The sequence below is a fragment of the Mobula birostris genome, chromosome 19 (assembly GCF_030028105.1).
Source record: "Mobula birostris isolate sMobBir1 chromosome 19, sMobBir1.hap1, whole genome shotgun sequence".
NCBI lineage: Eukaryota > Metazoa > Chordata > Chondrichthyes > Myliobatiformes > Myliobatidae > Mobula > Mobula birostris.
The window spans coordinates 46,784,248-46,810,869 of record NC_092388.1 but is presented as its reverse complement, the minus strand read 5'-3'; the positions used below and the strand labels follow the sequence as shown (position 1 = coordinate 46,810,869).

Sequence of the window (26,622 nt, the reverse complement as noted above, 5' to 3'; positions counted from 1 at the left end):
GATACATTAAGGATAGATAGACATGTGGATGAAAGAAAAATGAAGGGCCTACGTAGGAGAGAAGTGTTTTTCCAATAGGTTGAAAGGTTGACACAACATCGTAGGCCAAAAGGCCTGTGCTGCTCCATGTTCTCTGTCCTGTGCACCTCCTCAAGGCATTATGGAGGTTCTGTGCAGAACTTGTGTCTACTCTTTGTACTGAAGCATCAAGTAATGTTAACTGTAAAGAAAGATGGCTATATTAACAATTGTTTATATGCATCATGTAAATTGATTCCCTTAGTGAGTCTGCAACTGGGGGTAACCATCTAAAGATAGAAAGGATGTGATGCTGAGGCTTCGTAAGGCACTGGTGAGGCCTCACCTTGAGTATTGTGAACAGTTTTGGGCCCCTCATCTTAGAAAAGATGTGCTGGCATTGGAGAGGGTCCAGAGGAGGTTCACAAGGATGATTCCAGGAATGAAAGGGTTATCATACGAGGAACGTTTGATGACTCTGGGTCTGTACACGCTGCAAGGAAGGATGAGGAGGGATCTCATTGAAACCTTTTGAATGTTGAAAGGCCGAGGCAGAGTAGATGTAGAAAGAATGTTTCCCATGGTGGGGGAGTCTAGGACAAGAGGGCACAGCCTCAGGATAGAGGGGCATGCTTTCAAAACAGAGAAGCAGAGAAATTTCTTTAACCAAAGGGTGGTGAATTTGTGGAATTTGTTGCCATATGCAGCTGTGGAGGTTAGGTCGTTGGGTGTATTTAAGGCAGAGATTGATAGGTTCTTGATTGGACATGGCATCAAAGGTTCTGGGAAGAAGGCCGGGAACTGGAGTTGAGGAAGAGATAGAAAAAAGGATCAGCCATGATTGAATGGCAGAACAGACCCGATGGGCAAGATGACCTAATTCTACTCCTATGTCTTATGGTCTTATGATGGGGTGTAACACCATTAACACTGAGATGAAGAGCTATTTCTTCATTTGGAAAGTGACAAGTGATTTGAAATCTTTGCCCTAAAGATCTAAGAAGACCTAATCATTGATTTGCAACAGAGCTGAAAGGATGTCTGGTGGTTAAAAGAATCAGAGGATGTGGGGACAGCACAGGAAAATAACGTTGTGGGGAAAAGTCAACTATGAATGGCAGAGTGGGCATGAGGGGGCAATTGATCTATTCATATGACTTGTGTTCTCATGTTGGCATGTCTTGGTAATCATAAATGTACCATCTTACCATTGTCTTAGAAGCATTGGTCTGCCTCTGGACACCAATTGATAACTTGCCTTAAAACAAAAAATTCATCCTCACTCAGTAGAGCTAAGTGCACTACATACCAATTTCACCTCATTGCGGTGAATGTTTCTCAGAGACAGATTGCAGCTACTAGCGGTGCTAAGCTACATGTTTAGTTCTATTAACCAGTTATGAATGTTTAGACAGGTTAGGAAACCCAGACAGGGTAGCAGTGAAGTAAACTTTTTGAAATCCAAATATTCTGCTAACTTCAGTCGGGTTTAGAAATTTGGAAATGTAATGGAATAGTTAGATCCCATGCTTAAATTAATTGCAATGGCTGTCAAATACGGAATTATCATGAGATATTGCTTTCATTTGCTTTCATTTATACAAAAAAATGTTGTTCTCTCGAATTGTGAGGTTTTTTGATCATATCTGAATTCCATTGTTTTCTATTCCTGTCAAGTTAGATGTTCTGATTGCAAACCTGACTTGTGACATTAAGGCAACAAACACAAAACACTGGAGAAACTCAGCGGGTCAGGCACCATCTATGGAAAAGAGTAAACAGTTGACGTTTTGGGCCCAGGCTCTTCATCAGGACGTTAAAGTTAGTAACAAGAATCAGACACTAGGATGCTGTGGTTCCCTGATACAAAACAAATATTGCCAGTGCAAGTCCACTCCCATCAGTTGTCTAAAATGTTCACACTTTGGCTTAAAGAACTTTGGTTGGTGTCAATTCTGGTAACAGTCATAATGTGTTATGATTGGCATGTGCAAATACCATGCCATCATTATTTACTATTTTTTAACAATTTGTAAAAATTAACAATAACTTTTTAAAAAAAAATTACTATTTTTGTACAATGATGTATGCATCATTCTACACAAAGGAATCCATTCTACATAGTCATACATTCTCTAAGGTCACTGCCTTCCCTCTGGAAAATGTACATGCTGTGTAAGGAAAAGCTGCATTCCACTATTTTTCATTTCATGTTTATTTGTATACTGAATTGTAATGACTTTTGTGAAAGCTATGACATTCCATTTGTGGATTCCTAGCTCGCATCTCTAAACAGGCACTACTAAGTTCTTGTTTAGCAGTGAGTGGAGACGCAAGAGACTGCAGTTGCTTGAATCAAAAGCAGAAAGCAAACTGCTGGTAGAACACAGCGGGTCAAACGGCATCTGTGGAGGCAGAGGGATGCTTGACATTTCTGAACTGCGTGAAAGGTCTCAAGTAGAAAGATCGACCATCTCTTTGCCTCCACAGACTTTTAGTAAATGGCTGTGACACCTTTTATATTCTTTGACTATTTTGACTGACTTAGAGGTCACTTTGTGTTTTGGTGTCTTGCATTCATCCTTAAGGCTGATTTATACTTGTGCGTCAAATGTACGCCGTAGGTACCGCGTATCCTACGCCGTAGGGTGACGTGCACCTCCCCAAAAATGTAACTCATGCGTCCGACGCAGACCGCAACAACTGTGACTGGTCTGCTTGGTAGCATCGTATTTCCTCCTATGCCTTTCCGGTTGCTTTCCTCTGCCATGTCTGTACACCGATGCGAAGTAGATGGTTGGAGACGATGAACCAAATCGTCAAATCTACCTGCCAACATCCAAAAATATTTGAAATGCATTTCCTCGTCCATATCTCTTACGAAGAAACTCAACACAGTGGCATAGAAACCCCACCGCCAACTAGCGTTTTGGCGGTGAATTGCAGAGCGACGCAGACACAACTACACATGCTCGCTACGGTGTAGGGCTACGCAAAAGTATAAGTCAGGCCTATGGCGTAGCCTGTACGCACAAGTATAAATCAACCTTTAGTCCCTTGGCAGTGTTTTCTACTTGTACTTCATGTCAGCTAAAAACGCTGTGGCCAGTGGCTTCTTGCACTAGTTTATAGGTAGCCAAAAATAACGATGTCATTTCAAATGGCTGTAATTTAAGTGTTATCCTGAGCAAAGCTTGAATATTTATCTTTCAAGAAGCTTTTGAAAAAAGCATATTTCCAAAATAGAAGGTTGAAAGAAATGTTCCTCAAGTCTGTGATGTATTGAACTTTCATGTGATTTATTCCATTTGTAACCTAGATTAAGTTTCAATGAGTTTGTAATTGCGCATTCTGGCTGCCATACATTAACTAGCTCCTATCTCTTTTTACAGACACGAAGAAACTACTCAAGTCCTGAAACAACAAATGAATACCAGCTTCCCAGTGGAAAGAGGCCCGTTTTGCATTTTGGCTCCTTCTTTGTCACTGCGTGAGGTTTGACAAGTGCGTTTACCCAGACTGGTTGAAGCATTGTGTGGAAACTCTGCTTTTCAACTGCATAGCTTCAATCATTTATTTGTGAGAATCTGCACTCCGACTGTCTGTAACCAGATCTGACACCATGTGACTTGGAGTTGGGGGTGTTGTGATTGGTCGGCTGGAGGAACTCGGCCCTCCCACTCAATGATGTGTGCTCACGACCGTTGCTAATGCTGCACAGTGATTTGACAGCAGACTTGGCACAGTGCCTGCATTACATCTCTGGATCCAGCAGTAACGAAACAAGGACATAGGCGGCTTATTGAAGCACAAGCGTACTGCAGTGGAGAAAGGGGAACGTGAAAAAAGAGATCATTAACTGTCTTGAGGAAGTCCCATGTGTCCTGTGGTTAGCTGGTGCCTGAACAAGCTGCTCGGGTAACTAGCGGACAGTAGTTTGTTCCGGTCTGAAGTGGGTAGTCAAATGTGACTCTTGAATTTTTAGCTGTAGTCAGAGAGCAGCTATTAACTGCAGGGTGTAGAGAGAGAGAGAGAGAGAGAGAGCGAATGATCCTTTCAGACTGCTGGTGCCCATGTACGACTAACGATGGGGGGGAATTTAGGATGCCACCGTTCTATTCCCAAGGATCCTCTGGAGATTGGGCAGAATCGCAAGTTCAGTGCCGCGTGCAACTTCAGCAACATCCTGGTGAACCAGGAGCGGCTGAACATCAACACGGCCACCGAGGAGGAACTGATGACCCTTCCTGGGGTCAACCGCATGGTGGCACAAAATATCGTGGAGTACCGCGAGTGTATTGGTGGGTTTAAGAAGGTTGAGGACTTGGCGCTGGTGAGTGGGATTGGCGCCGCCAGGCTGGAGCAGGTGAAACTGGAGATCTGCGTGGCAAGCAGTCGAAGTTTCGGCTCTACGCAGCAGTCCCCCAGCTCTGCGCGCAGGGATCCCCATTCTGAAACCCTCTCCTCCACCAGCAGAGTCAACGTGAACCTCGCCACAGTGGCGCAGTTGATGAGCCTGCGGGGAATCAGTGACGAGGTGGCGCGCAACATTGTGAGCTATCGGAAGGAACGTGGGCCGTTTGAGACTGTTGACGACCTGACGAAGGTGACCTCCGTCAGCCTGGCTCTGCTGGAGCGCGTGCGGCCCCGCATCTGCGTGGAGCGGTCGCGGCCCACGTCCACCCACACCGGAAATGGGGGGATCGACTTCGCCGCCAAGCCTCGCCCCAGCCCTACCTCACTCAGCTTGCAGAGCGAGGACCTGGATCTCCCACCCGGCGGCCCGACTCAGATCATCTCGACCCGTCCAAACGTGGAGGTGTTCAGCGGGCTGAGGGACGGCGAGCGGGTCCTGAGGATAGCCAGCTGGAATCTGCAGAGCTGCTCGACCGAAAAGGCCACTAATCCTGGAGTGAGGGAAGTTGTGTGCATGACGCTTCTGGAGAACGGGTACATTTCATTTTCATAGTCTCTATTTGTTTAAATGCTAATTTTAAAAGACACTCGTATGATAGTTCTTTTATCTGATTTTTCTAACCTTTTTGTTTTTGTGCTTTTTCTTGAATTCCTAAAAGCTGTCAGCTAGTCATATGCCCGTGATTTTAATGAGCCCACTTTCCATTGGCAGCCTTCCAGTAACAATCATTCAGTATATTCCACCACATTTTTGTTATTGATGTAATTTTAACATTGACTTGCTGCCCAAACTCCTTCTACAGGAGGTTCTGTTAGAGGGGCTTTGTATTGGAATGATTGCATATTTTCTTACAAACAAAACGACACCCTGAAAATCGCTATTGTACAACATTGGCCTGACGCTGCTATTGAAATGCACGAGAGTATGAACTAGACCATTGCACTCTTCTTGCCTATTCTAGTTCAGCGTTGAAATTAATTTTTAATAAAATAGACATAGTGTTAAAGCTCCTTGCTTCCAGCTCAATGAAAGTGTTGGGGCAGTCTTTTAAAAGAATGGCTTCTTCTCTATTTCCTTTGGGATTGGTGGGGGTGATTTGGCTTTAGGAGAGTGGATGTGGGCAGATTTCTCCAAGCAAATAAGGGCTCCATAATTTTTTGAGGGGGGCGGTGTTTTTTTGTGTGTGTGGTCTACTATTTCAGTGCTTCAGGGTCAAGTTTGTGTCAACTGAAAGTTTCTGCAGGTGTGTTGTTCATAACTGTGAATTGTTTTTTCATTTGCCTTGCTGATAGAGTGAAGTTTTGGACCATGGTTACTGGAGAAGTCTGTATATCCCATGAGCTTGCACCACCCTTTAGTGATACGAATCTTAATAGAGTATGCCTGGCTTCTGTTACCACTCAACAAAATCTGTCATTCTCAGCTGTGAAATCTTCATCTTGAGTTATCCTCACAAAACCTTTTGAAGGAGTGGGATTTCAGATGTTTTTTTGTAAATTATCCTGTTACAACTAGCTCTAATTTTAAATTTATGGACTTTGTTCTAACCTCACTTTTTCAAATCTTTCCATCATCTTGATCATTCCTTTTACTTGACCCCTGAATCTCCTTTCCTTGGGGAGCACGTGTTTAGTCCATGCAGCCTGTCATTGTAATCTAACTCTTTTAACCCTTTTAACCTTTTAACCACCCCATCCCATCTCCTTCTTGTTTTATTGAAAGTCAAACACCGCTGCAAGTTGGCTATAATTTGATTCGGTGGGGATTTTTTTTTTGGTAAGCAAAAATCTAGCCCATCAAGTGCCCTTTTAAAAACCCCTTCCTTTCACCTGTGTCTTCTTCTCTTTGATACCTCTACCATGGGAAAACGATTTTGATTGCCTACCCTATCTATGCCTTCATCAGGTCACACTCCTCAGCTTCCAGAGAAAATAATTCTATCCAATCTCACCTCCTAACTGAAATCCTCCAATGCAGGCGATGTCTTGGTGAATCAATTGAGCATGTACCCCACGACTGCCACCTCCTTCCTGTAGTGTGGGGACCAGAACAGCAGACAGTGCTCCAAGTGTAACCCAACTGGTGCTTTGGGAAGAAGCGGTTTGACTAGCGGTCAAAAATTAACTAATGGGGAATTAAAAAGCTTTTTACTTTCCAATTGTCCAGATATCCGTGTTATCTTGTATCTGTGCAATGAGTGTACGGAGGGAATCTGTTGAAATTACCGCTGAGAAATAGCAGAGCCCAAGCATTAATTAAACTGCTCAGGTTAATAAAACTCATCAGGAAAATAATTTGATCTCGAGACTCGATGATTAAAAAATAATATGTGAAAAAAGCAGTGTTGTATGCTCAGGGGATGGTTTCTTGAGGTATTGTATGTATGCACTAAAACTGTTGTACAAATTTCAGTTAACTCTGAATGGAGGTGTGAAGAGAGTTGAAGTACACTGGATTCTGGTTAATTGGGGCAGACACGCATTTGGGACAACTCTTAAAGAACAAAAACTAATCGAGAAAATAGCTGGGATTCCCTTTGTTTAAATTGCACACTGCTGCTTAAATGGGGCAGGGGACTCTTGCTAAACAGTTTCTAGCTAGCATCAGTCGCATGTGCTTGCGTGGCCATCAGACGCACCATGCTTTGAGTGAAGTTTTTAAATAGCATCAGTTGAATGTGTTTGTGTTCAAAAATCAACAATTTTTGTCACTGATAGTTGGCAAGTAATAAGCAGCAAGATAATTCAGAACTGTTTTGCTACTGTGGTTTCAAGCATTCAGGCTTGGAGATGCTAAGCCACAGCCAGGAGTGAAAATGAAGCTATTTCATTACTTCAAGTTGGAAACTACGAAGTATCAAAAATCATCTTGAATGAAGATGAAGATTTGGAGGGTGCAGTTGTTGACAGCATTGTATGAAGGCAGCCATTATCTGCACTAGGGTGTCTGTGCTGATTTTGTTCATTTACAGTCAAAAGAATGCGATACAGATGAATTCCTCTGCGTATTACAAACTATTACAGTTTTATATACTACAGTAGTTTTTTGTGTATTTCATTTAAATACATAGCTTATTACTCAGTTTATCTTTTTTATACCTCTTCACCTATTTCCATGAAACTTTGGCTAATTAGGGCAGCTGCTTAATTGGGCCAAAATGTGCTGGTCGTGATGTGTTCCAATTAATTGGAATCCATTGTCTTGCCTTTGCCTAATTCTGCTTGCTTTCATCATTTTGCAAATTACTTCTTGGCTTTCTTAAAAACTAATCCTGTAGAACTGTGAATTATGCAGTAAGTTTTATGGTTTGCACTATACAAAATTCCTTCCCCATCCAGATCATTGAAAGCTGAACCATTGCACTTGCACAATTCAGTGTCCTTGTTCAGCAGGAAATGTCAATTGGGGTACTCACTTTGGGCTTAAAAAACACTGGGATTAGAACCAAGACTTTTGAGTGTGTGAAGCGCAAGTAGTTATCAACAGAGCTCAGATAGCTGAGCAGGATCTGGAGCGTTCCAAGTGCTCGTATCTTACTGATGATTCATGTGCATATGAAATTGCTTCCTTTACAACTGTTCCTCTCCGCGCTTTGTGACGCATTGAATAGCAACCTTGCCGTTTCTTTAGCATCGTTTGTTTTTTCAACGAGGCCGAATTACTAACTCGACACTCAACCCGTCAAGGATGGAAAGCGTGCAAGGAGCTGGCTGGATTTGAACCCAGGACCGCTCACCTCGAAGACCAATGCAGATGCCACTACACCACTGGCTGGCGTCCTTTACAATGCTGCCGTGTTACTTGTTTGCAGGAAGACAACAGCTATGCTCGAACGCCCTTGCTGGCAGAGAGAGTTAACTTTATGACTGAAGCAGCAGTCATTCATTTCTGCAGATAAAAATCAGTGATTGCAGTCTGCATTCCAAAGTTTATGCACCTTGACTCAACCATCGTTGAGAACCTCCCACTTGATGTCATTATCGGGAATGCACAACTATTTTTGGGAGGCAGGAGGTTGTAACAGCAGCTGACAGGATATTGTAACTATCTAAAGCTCTAGTCTATGGATGTGAATCATGGTCAACATAAAAAGAGGGACATAAAGATTAATTGCCATGTGTTAAACATAAACTACAACGTCAATAGTGAAGTTCAAGGACATGTGCAACACCATAATAAGCCAATGTCACCTGAAATGACTGGGACATGTCCAGAGAGAGATCGATATGAGATTCCCCTAAGACATTCAACACTTGGAGATCCTGCCTGGCAGGAGTCCAATTCGCAGAACACAGTTGGAACTCTCAGGATCGGTGGAGAGGTGTGGCCGTGACCTGGGTAGAAACAGGCGATACTGGAGCCAGGTGAAAGAGACTGTTGACACTGAGCCTCAGGTATGTGTGCCCACAGATAGATTGAGAGGTAGCAGGTGAACAAGAGACCCTGTCTTGTAGAAAGAGAAAATACTATTTGCACTGACCTGAAAAAGCAAACTGCTGGAGATACTCAGTGGGTCGAGTAGCATCTATGAAAGGAAAGGAATTATCGCCATTTTGAATCAAAGCCGTGCATTAGGACTGTAAGGGTTAGTGGATAAAGTCATAGTCATCAATAAAAATGCTTAATGGTATGTCAGCACTGTTTCAAGGTGTTTACAGGATAATTCAGTTAAACAGAATCTTTGATCCATTTTACACTCCAAGGTGTATTGTGGAGCAACATATCAGCAATAGTTTTCCAGGTTGTGCAGAGTAAATTCATCAAACTTGTACCAGGTTTCATAGGTTAAGCTGTGATGGAAGTAATGTGGATTCCTCTGGGCAGTGCACTGCAACACATTGTAATCACACAAGGTAAATCAAGGGTAGGTCAGTCATCCCCTCCTTTCTGGCCTGCCATTCTGTCTGATCCTAGCTGACCTAATTACTTGGTGTGACTTTCTGTCAGTATGTGAACTGGGAACCCAATAACCTCCCAAAATAAATATCGATGACTCTACCCTGCCGTCTGTGTTTCAGCATTCACGTAACTTGGCTTAAGCCATCAGCAAAGATCCTGGCTTTACCCAGGAGTCAGTATCAGCAGTGGGAAGGCATGACCAACTCTGAAAAGTTAAGCAAGAGAAACCAGAAGAGCATTTAATATGAAAGTACAGTTGTTGTAAAGCGTGTGTTATTACAACTCCACTAAATGGAAGTGAATCGTGGAAGACATTCAAATGGAGAGATGTTTGAAACAGGTCGATACATGGACAGAAAAAGTTTAGAAGGTTATACGACTAACTGGGATAGGCATCAATTGATTAATGGGGCACATTTCTATGCTGTATTATTCTATATCAATCTGTTAGTTTAAATGGTAGAAGATCTTGATCTGGCTGGGAAGCTGTCTAAATCCAGAGTGAGGGAACATCATGTTAGAGTTCTCATTGGAGTTAGAAAAGTCATTGTCCACACAAGGACATTCCAACCCAAAAGTCTATTGGGCATCATTAGCTGGAACTGTAGTGAATGAAGTCAGTGATATTTTGCTCAGTAAAGTTTTGAAGGGACGTGGGCAAAAAGCAAGTGAATTGAGTGTCAAGTATTAACTAATTCTCTGAGTGAATAGGTTGAAGACTCAGAATGGCCTGCTCCTGTTTCTATTGATCACTTAGATTTTGAAATGGGGAAATGTTTCCTCCACCCATGTTTCCACTAAGCTGTGAACTGCTGTTTCTTAATGATTTAACAAGAGCTCCACCACAAATGCATTTTTACTCTTGGCAACAAAGGTTCTCATTGTTGCGATGAGATAGAGTTGCCAGAAAATTTTGTTTTTCTCATGTTATTTTGCAATGCTGCCACTAAATCTGCTTAAAATGAAGGAGTTGCTAAGCAATCTTTGGGAACGGGGGAAACACCAGCAGAAGCCAGCAGTTCATGGCACAGCACATACATCACTTAGCTAAATGTTGCATTGGTGTTGGATGATGCAGACTGAAATCTGGAGCTTGTTAGACCAATAAAGTACAGTGTCAGTTCCAACACCTGCACTGAACTGTTGACATCCACTTCCAAGGACTTAGTGAAGTTCGTTACAGAAATTCAGAATCTTGCATGTCATTTTATGAAATCTGATTGTGTAAATTGGCTTCTGTATTTCCTGTATAGTGGGAAAAGGAGCAGTGTTTCTGTCGTTATAAAGTAAAATTATTATACTAGCAATTTAAACTACACATCAAGTAAATGTAGACTTGCTCCTTTTAACCCATTCAATTGAAAAAGTGAATTTAGGCACAAAAATGCTGTCCGTCTCTTACCAAGTAGAAATAACTAAATTCACTAAAATCTTTTCAGAACCTTTTGTCATGAGGCGTCATGGTACCATTGCGGTTAGTGCAACGCTATTACAGTTTGGGTGACAAGAGTTTGGTGTTCAATCCAGTGTCCTCTGCAAGGATTTGTTACATCCTCCCCGTGGAACATGCAGCTTTTCTCTGGATGATCTGGTTTCCTCCCACAGTCCAAAGACTTACCAGTTAGTAAGTTAATTGGTCATTGTAAATTTTCCCATGATTAGGCTCAGGTTAAATCGGGAGCTACTGGTGGCATAACTCAAAGGGCCAGAAGTGCCCATATCATGCTGTATCTCTAAGTAAAAATAAATTTAAAAAATATATTAGCTAACTTAAGATAGAAACTGAGTGTAGGGCCAAACTAAAGTTAGTTGCTAAATTTCAAAGTCTTGAGTTTTGTGTCTGTTTCCCCCAGCAGTTACCATGTAAGTTAGGTCACTTGTCTGAGTGGTACTGGTACCATGTAACACAGTACTACCTGTCGCATGGCCAGGTGGTTGGCGACTAAACCGGCTCCCCCACCAGGCTTGCCTGGTTAGGAGGGTGGCTAGACACCCTGCAGGACGAAAAACAAGACCTGTCAAAGGGCGGATGAACCCTCTTGTAGCAAACACGTGCCGTGAAGCGCGGAAAGGGCATCCCTTGCATCGAAGCTTGGTCTGGCCATTCACTGCAACAGAACTTCCCTCAGCCGTCTTGGATTCCACCATGCCACTGTGGATCTGGGAGGGGATGTCGAGAGGGTGGATCTGGACCTGTGCAACCCCCTACTCACCTAAATCCATTCACGCACACGCTGTTTCTTTCTGAGGAGGGGGGTACCACCCAACTAACTGACTGAAAGGAACCATCACCATCCTATGGGATGGATGGATAGATAGATAGATAGATATAGAGAGAGAGAGAAAATATGTATCAAGAGATTCACATTACCATTGCATCTCAATGCAGCTGGCTTAGAAAGTAAAAGACACTAGTTGACCATCTTACTCATGCCCATATCCCCAATATGTGCCAGTTGGGTAGAATGACCTCGAAAATTCACTGAGTTAGCTACCAATAGATCAGAGTACAACCAACTGTCCGTTCTGTTCCTGAATTGAAAATTCACTGCCAAACTATTCTTTTGTTTCAAAATAAACTTTATTTATAACAAAATACGGTGGGTTCCAGCTAATTGGGATATTTCAGGACCAGTGTGTTTTGGCCCAATTAAGCGGCTGCCCCAATTAGCCGAAGTTTTGTTAAAATAATTAAGTATTTAAAAAAAAAAGACCAACTAGTGTTTAACTGAGTAAAATTTATGTATTTAAATGAAATATAGACCAAATTAGAACACTACTGAAACAATTTCAATACTATAAAACTGTATTAGTTCCTAATTCTTATCAACGGAGGAATTAGTGCAACATACACTGTGGTTTTTTTTTGGTTGATTGACAGTAAATGAACATCATCCACGGAGACACGTAGTGGACAAGGGATTACCGTCAAACGATCTTTTTTGACGATTGCATCCTCCGAATCTTCATTTTCATTGTAATATTCAAGATGATTGCTGATACCTTCAATTTTGTCATAGTTCCTAAAGTAGTGAAATTGTTTCATTTTTCACTCCTGGCTGTTTCTGGCATCTCCAAGCCTGAATGCTTGAAACTGCAGTGAGGAAACAGGTCTGAATTGTCTAAACTGTTGTCCTCAGCCAAGTCACAAATTCCATTCTCCTGACAATTGTTGGAAACTGAGCCAGTCTATTTGAATTATAGTTTAATATTTATTATCTGTGCCCTCACACAGACCATGAATTTCCACTTCTGAAACGACACCTGTCACTGTGTGGCTAAGTACAGCTCCAACACCATGTTCAAGTTTGATGACGCCACTGTTGGCCTGATCAAACGTGGTGATGGATCAGCATACAGGAGGGAGATCGAAAACTTGGCTGAGTGGTGTCATAACATTGACTTGAATCAATGTCAGCAAGTCCAAGGGAACTGATGGTAGACTTCAGGAGAGGGAAACCTGAGTTTCATGAGCCAGTCCTCATTGGAGGATCAGGGTTAGAAAGGGTCAGTAATTTTTAATTCCTGGCTTTCATTATCTCAGAGGACCTGTCCTGGACCCATCATGTCAATGTAATTACAAAGAAAGCACAACAGCACCTCTACTTCCTTAGGAGTCTGTGGAGATTCAGCATATCATCAAAAACCTTGGCAAACTTCTATAGATGGGTGGTGGAAAACATCCTGACTGTCTGCATTACAACCTGGTATGGGAACACCAAAGCTTTTGAGTGGAAAATCCTATAAAATACAGTGGATTTGGCCCACCTATTGAGCACATCTACATGAAACGCTGTCATAGGAAAGCAGCATCCATCATCAAAGATCCTCACCACCCAGGCTATGCTCTCTTGCTGCTGCCGTCAGGTAGAAGGTACAAGAGCCTCAGGACTTGCACCATCAGGTTCAATAACAATTACTACCCCTCAAGCATCAGGCTGTTGAACAAAACAGGGTAACTGCACTCATGTATTGAGATGCTCCCACAACAATTGATCTCACTTTCAGGATTCTTTATCTTGTTATTTCATACTCATTATTTATTATTGTTTACATGTTTGGCATTTGCACAGTTTGTTGTCTTCTGTGCTCTTGCTCTTTCATTCATCCTGTCTACAGTTACTATTCTATAGATTTGCTGAATATGCCAGCAGGAGAAAGAATCTCAGGGTTGAATGTACTCTGAAAATAAATTTTACTTTGAACTTTGACACTCAGCTTCAGCCTGCACTCATCTTTTCCACACCTTACCTCCAGCCTTGGTTATTCCAAAGTGCCTTTGCCTATACTCTTGTCTATTCTCCTGAAACTAGAGTCCATCCTCAGCACTGCTGGCACTCTTTAACTCTGTGTTTGCCCATTCATGTCGATCAGTTGATAAAATCCTAACCCCTTGTGTTCAGATCTGACTGCATTCGTATACTTCCCTATCTCTAAACTCCTGCAGCTCTGTAGTCTTCCAATACCTGAAGTCCACTGATTGCAACCTCTGTATCATTGCCATATTTTAACAGAAAACCTTTTGGGTTCCATGCCCACAGCTGCCAAACTCTGAAGCTGTGGAATTCCCTTCTCTCCAAAACATCTCAGCATTTCTTTCCCATCCTTAAATCTACCACTTTGGTCACCATTTTGATAACCGTCCTGTGAGTTCTAAAGTGGGTGTCTTTTGCTGATGAAGCCATAGTAAACATGAATCTCTGCAATAAACTAAAAAATCACAATAAAATAAAAATTTACCCAGAGGTAGATTTAGCCTGTCTTGATGTGTGGCTGAAATTGGTTGAGGCAGGAAGGTGTGCAAATATCCATCAACAATTATCCAGTTCTCTGACCATCGCATTTCAGTGGTTGCTGCTCCCAGTGTGGGCTGTATTTCAACATCAGGTTTATCCTGGTTATAGAATGGCCTGTGGAAACTGGTCTCTCATTCCAACATTAATTCGGTTAATTTTATCGTTTGGGAAACCTTAGTGTGAGCTGCGGAGCCAGCTTGGAGATATTATTGATCAGGAAAAAGAATTTAATATTCTACCTCAACATACGGAAAACACAATGACATCCACTCCAATGACAAAAGAGAACACAGTTAATTAAATAGTGGTGTCAATTGCAGGGAGGACAAACTTGGAGAAGCAGATGATTGAGCTGAAAGGAAATAAAGGCAGATCCTGTTACAGGTTAGTCAACCCTACAGGGTGTGGTCTTTTTCTGTTATTTACAGGAGGTGTAGGTTGCCAGTAATCTTGGGATCTGGATGGCGAACCAAGCACTTCCAGTGGACCTCCCTTGAAGCTAGCCGATCAGAATCTGCCTCTGCTGAACTGTTTGGTGTTCTGAACCAGCCAAACAGATCACGATGTCTAATCAATATCCATTCCGACCCCGGAGGACTATATAAGCCAGCACTTCAAGGAGACAACACCCTCAACTGCACATTGATGATGGCTTTACAATTGGCACCAAAACATCTGCAAACATTTTGCCAAGCTCGGTGATCAGCAAACTTCCAAATGGAACGTTTTTATTCTCCTCATGAGAAGCTGGTGCTGAGCTGCCACGTTGGACCTCTTACCATGTGAAGAGCTCCAACGTGCAGTTTTTTTTTTGTAGTTCCCAAGATTTTGATGAAGTAATGGAAATATAGACCCTTCTTGCTTCAAGTAAGACTTGCAATTGTTTGTTTGTGTATTCCCCTACCTTTATAATTTCTAAGAGGAAGTGTTTTAGTGTTGGGGGTGTTATTAAAAGGGCTTTGTCAAATTGCTACTCCATAACTTGCAAATCCTGCACACTTTAGCCAAGTTGGATTAGTTTAACTTCTAAGGTGATGATGGGTTTCAGGTGGACTCAGTTGTCCTGGATGATCTCAAGCTCTTGAGTATCATCAAAGCTGCACTCATTCAGGCAAATGAGTGTTTCATATGTGTGAAATTCTGTGTTTCACGGAGACATGGCTCACTGTGGACCTGCCAGATACGTTAGTAAGACCCAAAGGCTTCTCAACACACAGAGTAGACCAGACTGCTAATTTGGAGAATGGAAAAGGTGGGAGTGTGTGTTTTATGATAAACTCATTGCGGCACACGGACATGGGGGTTTCGTTGCATTCCTGCTTCCCCCAGTCTGGAGCATCTAACAATTTAAGTGCCAACCGTTCTACTTACCAAAAGAGCTTACATATCGCCAAAAGCCGACATTAATCAGGCACTCGAGATATTGGATGCTGTCATCAGGAAACGAGAAACAGCGCACCCCAGCACATTTCAAATCGTAGTCAGGGTCTTCAGTCAGGCCTGCTTGATAAAATCTCTGCCCAGTTATCATCAGCATATAACCTGGAGCACCAGGGGTTCCAGCGTACTCAAGCAGAACTGTACTACGAGAAGGAGTGCCTAGACCACATTTTGGGAAATCTGATCACTTGGCTGTCCTCCTCTACCAGTGTACAGGCAGATGCTAAAGAACAAGTCTCCACAGATAATGAGAACAAAGAGGTGGTCACGGGAGGCAGAGAAGCGGCTTCGGGATTGCTTTGAGTCGGTGGACTGGGCCGTGTTCAAGGACTTATCGGTGGATCTGAACGAATACACCACAGTTGTCATGGACTTTATAAAAACAGTCATAGATGAGAGTGTCCCCCACAGTCTTCCCCAACTAGAAGCCCTGGATGAACCATGAGATCTGCAATCTGCTAAGGGCTAAGTCAGTAGCATTCAGGTCTGGCAAACAAGTAAGATACAAGAGGCCCAGGTACAATCTCTGGAAAGCCATCTCATGAATGAAGTGTCAGTTACAGACTAAACTTGAAATACTGAAGGATGCTCGACAGTGGTGGCAGGACTTGAAGACTATCATTTCTTATAAAGTGAAAGCCAGTGTCATGGGTGACAACAAGGCCTTGCTTCCAGATGAGCTGTGCTGATCAACTGGTTGGAGTAGTCACTGATATCATTAACCCCTCACTTCGACAGTCTGAGGGTGTTACACTTACAGTAAAACCAGACATAATTAAGCATTTTGATTGTGGTGAACGCAGTAAGGACAACGTGAGTTTGGCTTGTGGAAGTTGACGAAGATGATGTTGAAGAAGTTTTGGCATCCCATCACCAAGAACTGACAGATGAAGAGCTGATGCAATTGGAAGAAAAAAAGATAACAATCGAAACAGAATGAGTAATGATAAAGTACGACTTTAATTTTGAAAGGGTACGTCAGTTTAGGGGATATTTGCAGGATGGTTTGAGTCCTTATTAAAGAACTGTGTGATAGAAAAATGCGCGAGGCTCAGCAGTCAAGCGAGCCTTCCACATCAGCCACAGCAGACGATAAACCTCGACCTTCGACATCGAGGCAGGCGGTCATAGGGGAAGATGAGCTGCCTGCTCTAATGGAAACAGGCGACGAGATGACACCCCAGTGTCCCACCACCCCAAGCCGCAGGCCACGGACAGATAGCGATTCGTGGAGAAGGTAAAGGTAGCCGGCAGGCACACAGCACATCTTTAAAAAAAAACCCGAAATAAACATGCTAATTAATTAGGTGCCACCGACACGTAATTATCAGCCCAGATCAGAGACGACGCAATCGGAAATTGGCACTGATCTAGGCTGACATTTACGGGCGGCACCTAATTAATTAGCATGTTTGTTTCGGCTTTTTTCTTAAAGATGTGCTGTGTACCTCCTGGCTACCGCTGGACCCCTGCGTTCTTCGCGGCAATGTATTGCTCAGTGGCCTGGAGGGTGGGGACCACTGCAGCACCCAAACTCCGACCACTCAGCCTAACACACCATCAATGTGCTTGGCGCTGTCCCGATTCCCATAAGTGATACTACACTGTACATACATTGTTTCTACTTTATATCGGCTGTGTATTTTTACGTGTTATTTGGTATGATTTGGCAGCTTCATAGCTTAAAGGTTAATGGAGAGCGCTTGGGCGTATTTTTGCCAACAGCGCTTGCCTGAGATTTTCTGCCGACGGCACTTGCGTGAGATTTTCGTTCCAAAGAACAGTTCAGTAATGATCGTGGAAAAGTATTTCTACTTTATATAGGCTGTGTATTTATCATATCATTCCTGCTTTTACTATATGTTACTGTTATTTTAGGTTTTATGTGTTATTTGGCATGATTTGGTAGGTTATTTTTGGGTCTGCGAATGCTCACAAAATTTTCCCATATAAATGGTAATTGCTTCTTCGCTTTACAACATTTCGGCTTACGAACCGTTTCATAGGAACACTCTACCTTCGGGTGGCGGGGGAAACCTGTACGCTATTCTTGGTTGGTGCAACTGTAACGAAACCCAATTTCCCTCGGGATCAATAAAGTATGACTATGACTATTTGCCTAATGGCACAACGGGTCCACAGCAGATGCCATCTCTTTAACTCTTCACTCAACCCTGGGAAATCTGGACAGCAAAGATGCACACATCAGGATGTTCTTTATCAACCACAGCTTGACATTCAATACCATCATCGCCTTAAAACTAATCAATAAGCTCCAGGTCCTTGGCCTCAATATCTCCTTGTGCAATTGGATCCTCGACTTCCTCACTTGCAAACCCCAGTGATGCACAATCTCCATCAGCACAGATGCACTGCAAGGCTGTGTGCTTAGCCCTCTGCTCTGCTTGCTTTACACTTGTGATTGTGAGGCTAAGCACAGCTCCAATTGCAGGCTTAAGTTTGCTGACAACACCACTGTCATGGGCGGAAGCAAAGATGGTGACGAATCAGCACATAGGAGGGAGATGGAAAATCTAGCTGAGTGGTGCCATAACAACAACCTCACACAATGCCAGCAAGACCAAGGAGCTGATTATTGACCAGGTGGAGGAAACTAGAGGTCCATGAGCCAGTCCTCATTTGGGGATCGGAGGTAGAGAGGGTCAGCAACTTTAAATTCCTCTCTTATCATTTCAGAGGACCTGTCCTGGGCCCAGCATGCAAGTACAATTATGAAGAAAGCACAGCAGCACCTGTACTTCCCTTAGAAGTTTGCAAAGATTCGGATGATATCTAAAACTGTGACAGACTACTATAGATTTGTGGTGGAGAGTATATTGACTGGTTGCATGACAACTTGGTATGGAAACTCCAATGCCCTTGAAGGGAAAATCCTGCAAAAGATAGTGGATATGGTCCAGCCCATCACAGGTAAAGTTATCCCCACCAGTGAGCATATCTACATGGAACACTGTCACGGGAAAGTAGCATCCATCATCAAGAACCTCTACCATTCAGGCCATGCTCTCTTTTCACTGCCGCCATCAGGAAGTTGGTACAGGAGCCTCAGGACCCACCCAACCAGGTTCAGGAATCCCTCAACCATCAGGCTCTTGAACTAAAGGGGATAACTTCCCTCATCCCCAACACTGAACTGTTTCCGCAACCTATAGACTCTCTTTCAAAGACTCTTCATCCAGACATCCCACCCTGCAAAAACTCATTTCAGGGAGGTAGCACCATCAATTTGCGGAAGACTCCCAGAACTTCTGGGAGAGGTGGGATGTCTGCAATAGAGTAGCTCCTTAGCAGCTAGCCAGCTAGTTTAAATAACGTTAGCTATGCTAATGAACGAATGACACCTGTTAAACTCACCTCAACATGTCTTTCACAGTCTTAACCCACCATGGGCAATAGAAAAGTCAGTGTTGCAAACAGTGCAGCGAGCAACACTGTCATTATTTTTGACCCCTATTAGGCAAGGATACACTTTAGTGTAGTCTGGGGTGACGTACGTTTTATATTTTCTTTTTTTGGAACACTCTGCCATGGCACGTGCGCTCTCTCGCACTCGCTCTGTCTTTCGTGGTCGCTCTCGTGTATGCCCACAAGAATTTCAGAGTTGCATATGGTGACATACATGTACTTTGATACTTTGCACTTTGATTTCATCATGTCTCTAATTTGTATCCTGTAGATTATAGAAAGACTTTGAGGCGTTAGAAGATGATCTGCTTGATCTCTGATTTGCATTTTTTTAGCTACAGTATTGATCGGCACACAGCTAGATGTGTAGTAGTCAATGGTAAACCCTCACATGATGGTGCTGAGTTAAATGCTATTGGAAGTCACGATGTTGTGGTTAATGTCCCTGCTTACTGGGGTTGGCTTGGTATAGAATGATCTAAACCTAGCCCAAACCAAGAATCAGTGAGCAGGTTATTTAAATGCAGTTTGCTTGCACTTTCGGTTATTTTGAATAGTTGCTGATTGTAAGTGAACTTGATTGGATTAGTTGTTTTCTATGGCTAGGACATGGCTGAATAATTTTCTACTTGAGTAGATACTGGTATTGCAACTGCACTTGGGACACGCTGCTTGGAGCACAGATCCGCAGCCAGGGTGATGTTGGACTTGGCCATGCTGTTCCCTTATCTTGTGCGCCATATTGGCTGAGGACTGGCTTTGGTCATGGTGAAGACCTTGGGAGTCGGCCAATTTGAGTCATTTGCCCAAATTTTTTGATTGCAGTTGATTAGAAATACTTTAACATTCTTTCAGCACACACTGTATTCCCTCACTGAGGGCTGGGTGATTCACGTTCATCTTTCCAGCTCTTAGCTTCTTCCCTCCCCCTCCTGTCTTCTCCCTTCATTTCGGATCTCCCCCTCCCCCTCCCCCTCCCACTTTCAAATCTCTTACTGTCTCTTCTTTCAGTCAGTCCTTACGAAGGGTTTCGGCCCGAAACATCAACTGTACTTCTTCCTATAGATGCTGCCTGGCCTGCTGCGTTCCACCAGCATTTTGTGTGTGTTGCTTGAATTTCCAGCATCTGCAGATTTTCTAGTGTTCATGTTCATCTTCTATCAGTTGCTTCGTAATCTACCATTTATCTCATTGTATACTGCAGAGCTTTGAAGTGAAGGTGTGATCTTTAGTTCCTGTGAAAGCTGTGTACTGATCTATTTTTATGGGCAGATGGAAGTGCAATGGGTAGATTGCTAACTGCAAGGCCAGGTAAGATTATGCCTCTTGTAGTCTTTCCAAATTCCCCCAGAGTCTGTAACCCTCAGCCCTTTCTGCTGGCATTTTATGTGCTCCCAAACCGTGATTATGTGGTAGGGAAGTTCTAGGGAGTTTCTAAAGTAGGCTACATGGTGTGCACAACATTGTGGGCCGAAGGGCCTGTCATGTGCTGTATATTTCTATGTTCTGTATTCTCTTTGGTATTTGCACATTGTTTGTTTGTCCTGTTAGGTCTTTCATTAATTCTGTTACAGTTCTTGGATTTACTGAATATGCCCACAAGAAATCGACTCTTAAGGATGGTATATGGTGACATATATGTACTTTAATAATAAATTTACTTTAAACTTTGAACTTTAACTGTATGTTTCTTTTGCAGGACCACAGTATAATGAAAAGAGATAGCATCAGTACTAATTGCTTGCATTTCCAATATTGTATAATATTTTTATAATATTGTGCTGTGTGTTGTGGAACAGAATTTGATAACTGCTGCACACAGATATGCCATGTGTTTGAACAGCAACATTGAACTTAAGAGATGATTTAGAGGATAATCCTTTGCCAAATGTTTATTTTTAATACAGGAATGAGCATCAAACCCATACCTTGCAGTGGACGGGCAGTTTTTTGTACTCTAGTTCCACAAGACAATTTCTGATGGCATTGTGGAACATTCCACGTTGCCTAAAGTTCATAGTTCAAAGTGAGTTTACTAGCCAAGTACGTATGTGTCACCATATGCAATCAGTGATTCATTTTCTAGCAGGCAATCACAGTAAGTACAAGGAGCACAATAGAACCAATGAAAGACCGCACCCAACAGGATGGGCACACAGCCAATGTGCAAAATACAACAAACTGCAATTTAAAAAAAAGAAAAGACAATAATAATAACAATAATAAATATCAAGCTCAGCAGATGAAGAGTGCTTGAAAGTGAGTTGGTCGGTTGTGGAAATAGATAAGCGATGGGACGTGTGAAGTTATCCCCTCTGCTGGAAGATCTTGGTGGTTGAGGGGCAATAACTGTTCCTGAACTTCATGGTGCGGGTCCTGGAGCTGCTGTAGCTTTCTCCTGATGGCAGCAGCGAGAAGAAACCAGAGCCTACATGACAGGGATTCTTGATGATGGATGCTGTTTTCCTGTGACAGCACCGTGCAGATGTGCTTATTGGTGGGGAGAGCTTCGCCCACAGTGGACAGTTTTTGTAGAGTTTTCTGTTCTAGGGAATTGGTGTTTCTATACCAGACTATGATGCAACCAGTCCATGTACTCTCTACCACACATCCATACAGGCTTGTCAAAGGTTTAGATGTCATGCTGATTCTTCGCAAATTTCCAAGGGCAGGGAGGTGTTGCTCTTTATAATGGCACATGTGTACTGGAGCTAGAACACATCTCCTAAAATAATTTAAAGTTGCTGATCCTGTCCACTTTTGATCCTCCAATGAGGACTGGCTTATGGATCTCTGGTTTTCCTTCCCTGAAGACAATGGTCAGCTGCTTGGTCTTGCTGAGGTTGAGTGAGAGGTTGTTATTGTGGTACTACTCAGCCCGATTTTTAATCTCACTCATATACTGATACATCACCACCTTTGATTTGGCCAGATACAGTGGTGTCGTCAACAAACTTAAGTATAGCATTGGAGCTGTGCTTAACCTCAGTCATTAGTGTAAAGCGAATAAGTCAAGGGACTAAGCACATAACCTGTGCTGATGGAGATTGTGGATGTTGTTGCCAATCCGAACTGTCTGAGGTCTGAAAGTAAGGAAAACGAGGAACCATTGTACAAGGAAGTATTGAAGCCAAGGTCTTGAAGTTTATTGATTAATTTTGAGGGGATGATAGGATAGAATGCTGAGCTGTGGTTTATGAAGAGCATCCTGATTATACCTGACTTGAACACAAAGTGAATCACATGCAAGCTCCTTTCTGTGGTAATCTTCATGTATTAAATAATGAAACAGAACCCTACCTCAGGATCAGGAATTATTTATACTTATTATCAGATTCTAAGTTTTTTATTTTTGGAATAAGCTTAAAATATCTGAATTATGTTGATCATAATCTTGCATCTGTTGTGAGTAATGCCTTCAAAGACGTAAATGTAACTTTAATTCTGTTTCTTCTCCAAAGCTGCTGGCTTCTGGTGTGGAGTAGTTTTCCACTGCCTCTAATAGTCCTCTGGTAGCTTGATCAAATGCCCATCCTTCATGGGAGCCTGGACAACGTCGGTCCAGGGCCATTTATCCCGAAGTAAATTGCCGTGTTGCATGTGTACACAAGTGTGTGATCTCTAAACAATGGTATCTCAGCTGCTTATCCAGATGGAAAGTAATATGATTTTCAGTATTAATTGCTCCCTGCTGCAGATTTGTGGACATATTTGACCTCTATTGCAGATGGCTTGCTGTTCATACAAAAACAAATAACTGCTGTTGCTATTTTGTGAAGGTGCAGTTAATACTCATGGGGGAAGGGTTATATAAAGAGTGCCACTTGTTTATCACAGTAGGTGAATGTTCAGTGGGGACATATCAAGCAAGTTAAACGATCACTGAACTCTCTGTGGACTGCTCTTCCACTATAGGTATTGCCGCTGACATGAATCCAGCGGCAAAAGAAAACTTAATGGTACTTTCTGAAATCTCGACTCCTAAAGAGCACAGGGCAGTAAGTGATGGCAAAGCGCGGTTGGCACCAGGGTGCTCTCCCAACGTGTACAACACACATAGCTGAAGAAGTATCGCCGCTCTTTCAACACGGCCGGCTCAGAATCCCTGCCCTAGCACTGTTGTCACACGTTCTGTAGCAGTTCAGGGAGCTGCCTTGCAAGGGTGGTTGTAGATGGAGCTACAAACACGAGCTGAGCTCACTACAAATGAACCGAGGGAGGGGGAAAAACACAGACTTGGATTGTTGGGAAATACAGTCAGTGCTTTGTTCAGACTTGTAATAAGAAGCAGACAATTGAAACATCTGCCATCTCCTGTGCCTGCAATAATCTGGCATTTGATTGTTTGGGAGTCCTTTTGGTTTATCACCTAGCACACTCGTTCGTCCAGATAGTGTGAGCAGAGCAGGGGTTGCTTAGAGGTTTCCTGCTCCTTTTTGAACTCACTGGCTTCACTGGAAAATTTATTCTATTATAATTTTTTAAATATGCTTGGGATTTACAGGAATAATACCCAATAATCCAAAACAAAATCTGTTGGTCCAGAACCACCAAAGCACTAGATTATCAGAAGTTGTCTGTGTTTGTTTTTGAGGAAGAGAAGATTTGAAAGTGATTTTAAATTTTGGGTCAAGTCAGCTGTCTGTCTTTTGTGTTTTTTTTTTGCTGACATCACTAGAAATAACAGGTAAGAAGACATTAATATTGTTAGTGAGCTTGCTGGCCTCAGCAGTTTTCAAAGTGCTCTACAGCCAATCACCTTCCACTGTCATACAGGTAACATAGTATGCAATTTGCTCAGGACAAAGGGGACCAGAAATACCAATGAGCTAAATGACCAAGACACCTCTTTGGGGTATTGGTTGGGTATCTTTGGCAAGAGGTAGGAAGTCTGCTTCCCTGCTTCAATGATCCCGTGACTGTATTTCTACGTTCATCTGCGAGATCAGGACACCAGGGTGGGGTAACTGATGATGCAAGTTACGGTGCATACAAAGCTGCGTCGTATTGGGAGTATCATCCCTGGGTAAAGGTGCTTTGAACTTACAACCTGCAGATGTAAGAGGTTGCTGTGGCTGAGACTGGATCCAATTTTTCAATATTGGGAAGGGTCGTTGAAGTAGCCGCAATCTCCTACACTCATGCTTAGGACACTGAAGACAGGTCCCAAGTTGCTGCCAATTGCAAAGAGCAGCTGCACAAGCCCGCCACAGATGGTGGCGCACAGTGCTTCGCCATTCATAAAAATGACCTCAGCAATGAGAGGTTTATTTTACTGAATAATATACCTAATGAAATAAAAGATGTGCTCAGTGAGGGCGTTAGCTGCGGACAGGAGACTAATGTGTGTTTCATTGACTTTCTGAATAGATGTTTCCGAGTCCAAAGTTCCAGGGCAAGCTCCTTTGACAAAGGAAGTCAAACAGAGTGCTTAGTGTGATGTTAACTGTATTAGTATCACATATACAGCATATTCTGCAGGACTGTTTAGTGGCCAGAGGTTTGCTGTCTTGGTACAGCAGCTGTCACACCTGAATTGCCATTTTGCTCTTTTCGCAGTCAAATTTAATACTTATCAAGCCCCTCTCCTTGAACAAACAAGCACCTTGTGCATTATTTCAAATGGGTTGGGCAGTTTTTCTTTTGGGATCAATGAGGTCAATCATCAGCTGGTTTGTTAATGTGCAGTTCTTTATAATGATGAGAAACTTTACAGATTGTACAGATATGTCCCTGATTCAGATTAATCCCAAACATTATTGAAATTGCGATTCTGAGGAAAGGTGAATAAAATAATGTGCATTTTATTTCAAACCTTTTTTTTAAGCAAAAGCTAGATCCAATTAAAATTGTCAGCACAGGCCTAAGGTTAAGATGTGGGACAGACGGTTGGTGGCAACTTAGCTCTTGCAGAAGCTGGATGTTGAGGGAAGCAGTTAAGGCCAGAGAGCTTAAGGCAACGATCACCTGTCTTCATGGGGTGCCCTGTCTTTTATTTTGACTGTATACTGGTTAAACTGCAGCCACACCTGTGAGTTGATGATGACAGGAATGTCTCAGGAGAGATGCTGTTTGTCTGGCCACAGCATAACACCTCAAATATTGTGCATTCTAGAACAAATTATGCAAGGAAGAATATAACTATTGCTCTTAATATCCAATCTTTAACATAGGCTTATTTTGCTTTCAGCTTGAAATTTTTAAAATGCAAAATATTAACATGAATGATTTTGTGGTAATGAGGGATGCAAGTGAAAAAAACTGGGGATTAATTTGCGTGATGCGTCTCTGATACTGGAATTGGGAGGCAGGAAAAAAGCTTTGATCATCAGTTTGTTCTTCTGCCATCCTGTTTGTCACATGATACCATAACAGTATAACAAATCGTAGAAATCAGTTTTGAGCAACCTGTCTCCTTCCAGTCCGTGGTACACAGTGAAAACAGAAGTGGGGGAAGGCTTTAGATTGACCTCACCAGTAGGCTACACATATCATAAACACGAGAAAATCTGCTGCAGATGCTGGAGGTCCAAAGCAACACACACACACAATGCTGGAGGAACTCAGCAAGCCAGGCAGCATCTGTGGAAGAGAGTAAACAGTCAATGCTTCGGGCCGAGACCCTTTGTCAGGTCCTAAAGAGGGGTCTCGGCCTGAAACGTCAGCTGTTTAGTCTTTTCCACAGATGCTGCCTGGCCTGCTGAGTTCCTCCAGAATATTGTGTGTGCAACTACCCACATCCTGCTGTAATTTACTCCTCTATATTATCACAAAGCCAAACTAATTTGCATTTTAGTGTCTCAATGTTAATTATGCTGTTGTCTCCTTGGAGAGCCCAGTTCGTAGTCTGCCCACTTATTAGAACTTCTTTCCACAGGCATGTTTAAATTTACATTCCTTCACACAGACCATGAACTTTGTTTCTATTCCAGTAAAGCTGAAGCGGTTTATCTAGTCCCTTTTAGAATCTTATAAAAAGCAAATGCATGCTCTTTATCCAGTACAGATTTGTCCAATTAATTCAAACCTTCGTAATCCTAACTGATTCTAATTCTTATGTGTACTGTAGGTGTTCCTCAGTGGATGGGTGACGTATTGCTTAATGACTACATTTGGTGTGAAAGGTTAGACGTGAGGGAAATAGTGACAATAATCATCCAGAAATGAATATGTGAAAAGTGGGGATGCAAAGCCCTTGTATGTGTTTGTCCCACAGGTTTAAAATCTTGCCCGTACTCACGATCATACTGTTCAGAACATTTTACTTGCTTTCTAAAGGGTCAGCAAAATTACACAAGGGCTTCATTTATTTCTTAGCAGGGAAAACTTCTGTGCAAAAGGAACATACAGAAAACAGATTCAACAGATATACACCCAATGGCCACCTTATTAGGTACATCTGTACACGTCGCTAATTTAAATATCTAATCAGCCAATCATGCGGTAGTAAATCAATGCATAAAAGCATCCAGACATGATCAAGAAGTTTAGTTGTTGTTCAGACCAAATATCAGAATGGGGAAAATGTAATCTAAGTGAGTTTGACTATGAAATGAATTGAATTGACTTTATTTCTTACATACTTCACATACATAAGGAGTAAAAATCTTTAGAGTACGTCTCTCA

At 42.5% G+C, this 26,622-nt stretch overlaps 1 protein-coding gene across 2 annotated transcripts in view; it reads left to right on the top strand.

Annotated features, from left to right (window-relative positions):
- eepd1 (endonuclease/exonuclease/phosphatase family domain containing 1) overlaps window positions 1-26,622 on the top strand; it is a 141,054-nt gene that overhangs the window by 57,135 nt on the left and 57,297 nt on the right. For both annotated transcript variants that reach the window (XM_072283540.1, XM_072283541.1), the window contains exon 2: window positions 3,411-4,968. In XM_072283540.1, the coding sequence (XP_072139641.1) occupies window positions 4,106-4,968 (863 nt within the window). In that variant the 5' untranslated portion in view covers window positions 3,411-4,105. The remainder of the gene's footprint in view (window positions 1-3,410; window positions 4,969-26,622) is intronic.